The sequence below is a fragment of the Pristiophorus japonicus genome, chromosome 29 (genome assembly GCF_044704955.1).
Source record: "Pristiophorus japonicus isolate sPriJap1 chromosome 29, sPriJap1.hap1, whole genome shotgun sequence".
NCBI lineage: Eukaryota > Metazoa > Chordata > Chondrichthyes > Pristiophoridae > Pristiophorus > Pristiophorus japonicus.
The window spans coordinates 1,601,797-1,610,785 of NC_092005.1; the positions used below are offsets into that span (position 1 = coordinate 1,601,797).

An 8,989-nucleotide genomic window follows, 5' to 3' on the forward strand; every position below is an offset into this window, starting at 1 on the left:
TTCCCAAACTGAGCTGCATGATCGAAACTCAAAGCGGAGGTGTATAGAAGTAGATGAAACAATATTTGTTCTGAACCATGCTTTGGGACCTAAGTGGCTTGAGGGCACCGTAATTGGAAAAGAGTTATACAGTCATGGTGGTCCGACTAAACAATGAGCAAATATGTCGCAAACACTTGGACGAAGTAAAGAAACGGTTCAGCATAGACACGGAGGAACCTGAAGAAGAGCATGAGATGGCACCCACACCAATGCCAGCGGATGAGCAACAAAGACATTCCTCAGCATGCACCGTCCCTGCAGCTAGCCCGGACAGGCCCGAATCACCTCAAGTGACGCGTGCCGAGGCTCAACCACAAGAGCCACAACTGTGGCGCTCCACGAGAGAGCGTCGATCACCTGACAGACTTAACCTCTGAATCTAAAAGACTTCAGGGGGGTGGTGATATCATGTATTTAACCATCTTGCAATGACATAGTCATGTAACTGTAACTCATTTACACTGTACCTGTACCCGAGAAATGCACACCCTGACCACAGGGGGTAAACTTGCGGGAGACACTCCTCACGTGGGTTTCCAGCAATAAAAGGGGAGGTCCCACCAAGATCTGCACTCCTTGGTTCTGGGAATAAAAGGTGAATGTCACAGAGTGATCGTGTCTGACATATATATGCCTCGTCTGAGTTTTTAGTAAGGTGCAGGGACACTACATTTGGCGACGAGAACCGGTAATCACCGAAAAACGAGTATGGCCACAGATGGCACAGAGGAGCGTTACTATGTGGGCGAGGACTGGGAGGACTTTGTGGAAAGACCCCAGCAGAGCTTTGACACAAAGGACTGGCTGGAAGAGACAGCGGCTGCCATGCGGACGGCGCATCTACTGACCAGCTGCGGCCCACAGATATATGCATTGATGAAAGACCTGCTCGCACCCCAAATGGCGGCAGACAAGTCCTTTGAAGATCTCAGCCAGCTGATCAGTGAGCTGCTCAAGCCAGCGATTAGTGTACACATGGCCCGGCACCGGTTCTACTCTCACCAGCGTCGGGTCGGGAGGGACAAAACGTCTCGGACTTCCAGGCAGAACTGTAGTGCTTGGCCAGTCTCTGTAAGTTCTCCGATGCCTGCAGCGGGTATGTGTCAAGGGACTTTTTTTATCGAGGGCATTAAGCTTGCCGGCATTTTCAGGAAGCACATAATGACTAAGGACTTGCATTTAGAAGGGGCAGCGTTGATAGCTCAGACCTTTATGGAAGGGGAAGAGGAGACCAAGCTAATTTACCAGCGCAGCCCTGGTCCAAACGTGGCGACGGACCAGCGAGTTAACATGGTGACCGTGACTCGGGACCCTGCAGGCTGGGAAGGGCACTTCTAAACCACCCAGGCAGCAACCGGCTCTAGGGTGAGCCCACAACAAGGACAATGGAAAGGGGATCGGCAATTCACGCCATCTCAAGGAACAATGCGTCCCGTGATGGGACCCACCATCAGAGTGCTTAGAAACAGTCAAATGAGCAATCAGAGAGGAAAGCCTGGTAATAGTCCTTTTGTAAACAGCAATCCCAATCTCAGCTCATGTTGGAGGTGCGGGGGCAGACAAAATTCGAGAAGCTTCAGGTTCCAGCAATATACCGGTAGGATTTGTAATGTCAGTGGACAGTTGGCCAGTATGTGCAAAAAGGCAGTCGCGAGGCGAATCTGCGAGACAGAGGAACCAGCCAAGGGGTCTACAATACAGGATGAGGCTTGTTGTAAAGCCATAGGTGTTGAACGTCAGCGGGTTCATGTGGCTCATGTCAACAGCTCATACACTAAAATGCCATCCATGATGATGAAAGTCTTACTGAATGGCATCCCAGTGCACATGAAGCTGGCTACGGAGTTAGCCAGTCACTCAAGAACGCCCAACAATTTGAGACAATGGCCACACAGAGCATTGCTGGCCCAAACTGGAATGCATTGAGACGCAGCTACGGACGTACAGCAACGAGATCATCCCAGTGCTGGGCAGTGCAAACTTGGTAGTAACACATAATGGATTACAGGACCGGCTGCCACTCTGGATCGTTCAGGGAAATGGCTCTGCGCTTTTAGGGAGGAGTTGGCGAGCTGAGATGAATTGCAAATGGGGGGATGTGCACGCCATTTCATCCGTGGAGCGAAGATCACGCTCAGAGGTCCTGCAAAAACTCTGGTCACTGTTTCAACCTGATATCGGAATGTTCAAGGGCACTAGAAGTAGTGATACGCATCACTCTGGACGCCAGACCAGTGCACCACAAAGCGAGAGCGGTGCCGTATGTGATGCGTGAAAAAACTGAATGTGAACTGGACAGGCTGCTCAGAAAGGGCATAATTTCGGCCATTGAATTCAGTGACTGGGCAAGTCGCATCGTTCCCGTCCTCAAAGCAGATGGCTCATTAGATTTTGTGGCGACTACAAAGCCACCATCAACCGTGTATTGCTGCAAGGCCAATACTGGCTTCCGAGAGCAGAGAACCTTTTTGCCACGCTATCAGGTGGTGAGCTGTTCACGAAGTTGGACCTCACTTCGGCCTACATGACTCAGGAACTGGCTGCAGAATCCAAGTTTCTGACCACTATCTCGGCGCACAAGGGATTATTTGTCTACAACAAGTGTCCGTTTGGCATTCGTTCGGCAGCAGCTATCTTTCAGAGAAACATGGAAAGCTTGCTCAAATCCATTCCTGGAATGATCGTATTCTCATAACGGGTCGAAAGACAGAATAACACTTCCATAACCTGAACGAGCTGCTACTCATATTGGATCGGGTAGGCTTGCAGCTGAAAAAGGCCAAGTGTGTGTTTTTGGCCCCAGAGGTCGAGTTTTGGGCAGGAGGGTTGCTGCAGACGGGATTCGGCCCACTGAATCAAAAACAGAGGCGATCCGCTGGGCGCCCAGGTCCGGCAACACGTCTGAGTTGCGATCATTCCTGTGACTTTTGAACTATTTTGGAAACTGTCTGCTGACCTTAAGCACATTATTGTTGCCATTACACATGCCGCTGTGTCGAGGTTGTTAATGGTTTTGAGGGGACAGTCAAGAACGAGCTTTCAATAAGGCGAGGAACCTGCTGTGTTCCAACAAACTATTGACTTTGTATGACCCTTGTAAAAATCTGGTCTTAACATGCGATGTGTCATCCAACGGGGTTGCGTGTATGTTACAGCAGGGTAACAATGACGGCCGACTCCAACCGGTGGCTTACGCCTACAAGTCGCTCTCCCAGACCGAGCCTGGATACGGCTTGATCGAAAAGGAAGCACTTGCGTGTATATACGGTGTGAAAAAGGTGCACCAATATCTTTTTGGTGGACAGTTCGAGTTAGAGACGGACCACAAGCCATTAACATCCTTTATGTCCGACAACAAGGCTGTCAACGCCAATGCGTCTGCTCGCATACAGCGCTGGGCCCTTCATGCTGGCTGGGTAAGCGAATGGGCACGGTTTTGCAGATGGAATGCAATGTTGGAAAGTGTGCGGTCATCCATCTTGGGAAAAAAAAAACAGTAAAACGGAATATTATTTGAATGGGGATAAATTACTATATGTTGCGGTGCAGAGGGACCTGGGGGTCCTTGTGCATGAATTACAAAAGTTTAGCTTGCAGGTGCAGCAGGTCATCAGGAAGGCGAATGGTATGTTGGCCTTCATTGCGAGAGGGATGGAGTACAAAAGCAGGGAGATCCTGCTGCAACTGTATAGGGTATTGGTGAGATCGCACCTGGAGTACTGCGTGCAGTTTTGGTCACCTTACTTAAGGAAGGATATACTGGCTTTGCAGGGGGTACAGAGACGATTCACTAGGCTGATTCCGGAGATGATAGGGTTACCTTATGATGATAGATTGAGTAGACTGGCTCTTTACTCGTTGGAGTTCAGAAGGATGAGCCGTGATCTTATACAAACATTTAAAATAATGAAAGAGATAGACAAGATAGAGGCAGATAGGTTCTTTCCACTGGTCAGAGTGACTAGAACGAGGGGACACAACCTCAAAATGCGATGGAGCCAATTTAAAACCAAGTTGAGAAGGAATTTCTTCACCCAGAGGGTTGTGAATCTGTGGAATTCTCTGCCCAAGGAAGCAATTGAGGCTAGCTCATTGATTGTATTCAATTCACAGATAGATAGATTTTTAACCAACAAGGGAATTAAGGGTCACGAGGAGCGGGCGTATAAGTGGAGCTGAGTCCACGGCCAGATCAGCCATGATCTAGTTGAATGGCGGAGCAGGCTCGAGGGGTTAGCTGTCCTACTCCTGTTCCTAATTCTTATGTTCTTATGTTCTATTATGTATGACTAAACCATACGGCACCGGCCAGGCACCGAAAAATGCGCTGATGCGCTCAGCAGGCTCCCACTGGCCAACACCGAGGGGGCGTAGGAGCAGAACGCCGAGATGGTCATGGCCATTGAGGCTTTTGCCACTGCGGGCTCCTCCATCACAGCCAACCAGATCAAACTCTGGACCAACAGAGACCCCCTCCTATCCATGATAAAGAAATATGTCCTGATTGGGCGCCCGCATACAAGGCATGCCCCGAAGAAGTCAGACCGTTTCAGAGACGGATAGATGAGCTCTCCATCCAAGCCGACTGCCTGCTATGGGGCAACCGGGTAGTCATGCCACAGAAAGGAAGGGAAGCGTTCATCAGGGAACTCCACAGCGAGCACCCTGGCATTCTGTTAATGAAGGCCATTGCCCAGTCAAAACTCTGGTGGCAGGCGATTGACTCAGACCTGAAACACTGTGTTCGCAGGTGGACGACGTGTGCCCAGCTAGGCGATGCCCCCAGGGAGGCCCCACTCAGCCCGTAGCTCTGGCCCACCAGACCACGGTCACGTATTCACGTAGACTGTGCGGGCACATTCATGGGGAAAATGTTCCTGATCGTTGTCGTTGCATACTCGAAGTGGATCGAGTGCATCATATTGAACTCGTGCACGACATCCATCGTCGTGGAGAGTCTGCGTACGGTTTTCGCGACCCATGGCTAGCCGGACATCTTGGTCAGCAACAATGGCCCGTATTTCTCCAGCTATGAAATCCAGGAGTTTAGGTCGGGCAATGGTATCAAATACATCCGGACAGCGCCGTCCAAGCAGACTTCAAATGGCCAGATGGAATGGGTGGTCCAAGTCATAAAACGGGGCATGCTATGCCTACAAGGACCCTCCCCTCAGTACTGCCTATCGCGCATCCTGCTGGCCGACATGTCCCGCCCGCACTCGCTCACGGGAGTCCCGTCAGCAGCACTCCTCATGAAACGCATGCTCAAGACGCGGCTGTCCCTCATTCACCCAGCCCTGGCAGACATTGTTGAGGGCATGCAGCAGTCCCAAACTGAGCTCCATGATCGAAACTCAAGGGGCAGGTGTATAGAAGCAGCTGACCCGGTATTTGTTCTGAACCATGCTTTGGGACCCAAGTGGCTTGAGGGCACCATAATTGGCAAAGAAGGAAATAGATTCATGGTGGACCGACTAAACAATGGGCAGATATGCCGCAAACACTTGGACCAAGTAAAGAAAAGGTTCAGCATCGACCCGGAGGAACCTGTAGAAGAGCATGAGATGGCACCCACACCACTGGCAGCAGATGAGCAACAAAACAGTCCTCAGCATACACAGACCCTGCGGCCAGCCCGGACAGGCCGGAATCACCTGAAGTGACAGAGACCCGTTCTGAGGCTCTGCCATCAGAGCCACAACTGCGGGGCTCCACGAGAGAGCGTCGACTACCTGATAGACTTAACCGCTGAAACAAAAAGACTTAAGGGGGGAGGTGATGTCATGTATTTAACCATCTTGCAATGACATAGTAATGTAACTGTAACTCATGTGCACTATACATGTACCCTAGAAATGCACACACTGACCACAGGGGGTGAACTTTCGGGCGACACTCATCACCTGGGTTTCCAGGTATAAAATGGGAGATCCCACACAGGGTCAGCACTCCTTGGTCCTGGGAATAAAAGGACCATGTCTGATATATATATGCCTCGAGTGAGTTTGAAGTAACGTGCAGGGACACTACAAGGACAACAATTAGGCTCCTCTTATATAGGAGAAATCAAGGAATCGACATTCTGTGTGTTAGCACCAAAGCTGATGTATTTGTCAGATATCCAGAACATTCAACTCCAGCCCAGTTAAAGGGGAAACACAGTCTGACTGTCAGAATGAACACGATTTATTCCTGTTTTTATTCACAGCAGAATCCAACCCTGCAGTCACTTGTGAACTCGCTGGTGTTTCAGCAGGTTGTATGGGGCACTGAATCCTTTTCCACACACAGAGCAGGTGAACGGCCTCTCCCCAGTGTGAACCCGCTGATGTGTCAGCAAGTTGGATTTCTGAGTGAATCCCTTCCCACACTCTGAGCAGGTGAACGGCCTCTCCCCAGTGTGAGTGTGTTGGTGTTTCCTCAGATAATTTCTGCTTTTAAAGCTCTTCTCACAGTCAGAACATTTAAACAGTCTCTTATTGGTGTGAATTGGTTGGTGTGCCAGCAGGCTCGATGACTGAGCGAATCCCTTCCCACACACGGAGCAGGTGAACGGCCTCTCCCCAGTGTGAACTGGCTGGTGAGCCACTCGGTTGGATGAATCACTGAATACCTTCCCATACATGGAGCAGGTGAACGGCCTCTCCCCGGTATGTACTCGCTGGTGTCTCAGCAGGTGGAATGGCCGAGTGAATCCTTTCCCACACTCTGAACTGGTGAACGGCATCTCCTCAGTGTGATTGCGCTGGTGAATTTCCAGCTCAGACGGGTAATCGAATCCCTTCCCACAGTCTCCACATTCCTACGGTTTCTCGATGGTGTGGGGATCCTTGTGTCTCTCCAGGTTGGATGATCAGTCGAAGCCTCGCCCACACACACAACATGTTTACAGTTTCTCCTTACTGTGAATGGCGCAATGTTTTTAAGGCTGTGTAACCGGTGAAAGCTCTTTCCACAGGCTATGCACTGGAACACTGTCACTCGGATGGGTGTGTCTCAGTGCTATCGCAGTCACACTGATGTTTGAAATATTTGCCCACAGGCAGAACAGACAAACATTTCTCCTTCCACGTTCAAAGGCCAATGATATTCATGTTGCGGTGGATCAAGTGAGTCTGTGATATCTTGGTGATGTTTGGTTCGAGTTCCCCATCTGCAAGTCCTCCCCTTCGAATCCCCTGAAAAAGGAGTTTACAAAAGTAAGAACAGGATCGAATTTCAGAACAGACAATTCTAGTTTTGATGGTACACATATTCCTCTCTACTTTGCCCACAGCTGTAAATCCCTATCCCACACACTAGTCCCCATGCTGAAATCCAAATCCATTACAACATCGCCAGCATTTTTTCCTTCTTGCTGAAGATGTTGACTCTAGCTGGGTTCAGTTCTACACTCACTGGTACCCTCCCTCTCTTCCCCTGATGGTGCTGACACTGCCTGAGTTCAGTTCGAAACTCACTGGTTCCCCTCCCTCTATTCCCCTGAATTTGCTAACACTGGCTGGGTTCTAATTACGCCACAGCATGAGTACTGTGTGCAGTTCTGGGCACCACATTACAGGAAAGATGTGATTGCACCAGATTTGGTACAAAGATTTACGAGGATGTTGCCTGGACTGGAGAATTTTAGTTATGAGGACAGATTGGATAGGCTGGGGTTATTTTCTTCGGAAAAGATGACGCCGACGGGAGACGACATCAAGGAGTATACAATTATGAAGGGCCTAGATACAATGGTTAGGAAGGACCTATTTCCATTAGCAAAGAGTAAATAACTGGGTGTGCATAGATTTAAAGTAATTGGTTAAAGGTTTAGATGGGATTTGCGAATTATTTTCACCCAGACGATGGTGAGAGTCTGGAACTCACTGCCTGAAAGGGTGATAGAGGCAGAAATCCTCATTGCATTTAAAAGTACTTGGATATGCAATTGAGGGGCCTAGATAGAGTGGATAGGAGGGACCTATTTGCCTTTGCAGAATGGCCAATAACTCGTGGGGCATAGAATTAAAGTAACTGGTTGAAGGATTAGAGGGGAGACCTTATTTAGACATACAAAATTATGAGGGGCTGAGAATGAGTGAATAGCAAGGACCTATTTTCCTTCGCAGAGGTGACAGCTGTGGCTCAGTGAGTCAGTAGGTTGTGGGTTCAAGTCCTACTCCAGGGACGTGAGCACAAAATATCTAGGCTGACACGCGAGTGTCACTGCACTGTCAGAGGAGACGTCTTTCGAATGAGACTGTAAACCGAAGCCACGTCAACTCACACTCTGGTGGACATAAAAGATCCCATGGCACTATTTCGAAGAAGAGCAGGGAAGTTATCCCCGGCTTTATGGCCAATATTTATCCTTCAATCAAAATAACAAAAACAGTTTATCTGGTCATTATCACGTTGCGGACTGTGGGAGCTTGCTGTGTGCAAATTAGTTGCGGCGTTTCCGACATTACAACACTGACAATGCTCCAAATGTACTTCATTCTCTGTGAAGAGCTTTGAAATGCCCGGTGGTCGTGAAAGGCGCGATAAAAATATAAGGCTTTCTTTTTTGTGCCGTAACCTACATGGCGACAGACCAATAACTGCACAGTGAGATCGGGCTGGAGAGCTCTGTGCCGGCCGGTAGGGACCGAATGGCCTCCTTCTGTGCTGTCAATGTCTAGGACACAATGAAGTCACAGGTATCACCAGCAGCTGAGCTGCCTGATTGATGATTGACAGCCGAGAGTCTGTGATTGCTGACCGTGAACCACGTCTGGCACAGCGCCCTCTCGCGATCGCTATCGGTAATAGCCACGCATGCCCAGGGGACACCAACCGCCTCCTCCCCGCCACACTCGCAGCTGCCACCTGCGCACTCGGATCCAGTGGTGTGGAGTCAGCGCGGCGCCTTCCGGGGAAAGGCGTTTGTGTCTGTTAAAGAGCCGCGAGCGGGGATGCAAAG

The 8,989-nt window shown here is 49.7% G+C and overlaps 1 protein-coding gene across 1 annotated transcript; it reads right to left on the reverse strand.

Moving 5' to 3' along the window:
• Window positions 1-6,268: 6,268 nt before the first annotated feature.
• LOC139239970 (gastrula zinc finger protein XlCGF7.1-like) lies at window positions 6,269-6,769 on the reverse strand. Its single transcript, XM_070868426.1, has 2 exons — window positions 6,561-6,769; window positions 6,269-6,473 (listed from the first exon to the last, which is right to left on the reverse strand). Exons 1-2 carry the CDS (start codon window positions 6,767-6,769, stop codon window positions 6,269-6,271), a joined length of 414 nt encoding a protein of 137 aa, XP_070724527.1.
• Window positions 6,770-8,989: the final 2,220 nt, after the last annotated feature.

Excerpts from the sequence above, each read along its gene's own strand:
- LOC139239970 (XM_070868426.1), bottom strand. The coding sequence starts at position 6,769 with ATGCCGTTCACCAGTTCAGAGTGTGGGAAAGGATTCACTCGGCCATTC. Across the intron at positions 6,474-6,560 it reads TGTGGGAAGGGATTCGCTCA|AAATTATCTGAGGAAACACC; the intron begins GTCATCGAGCCT and ends CTTTAAAAGCAG.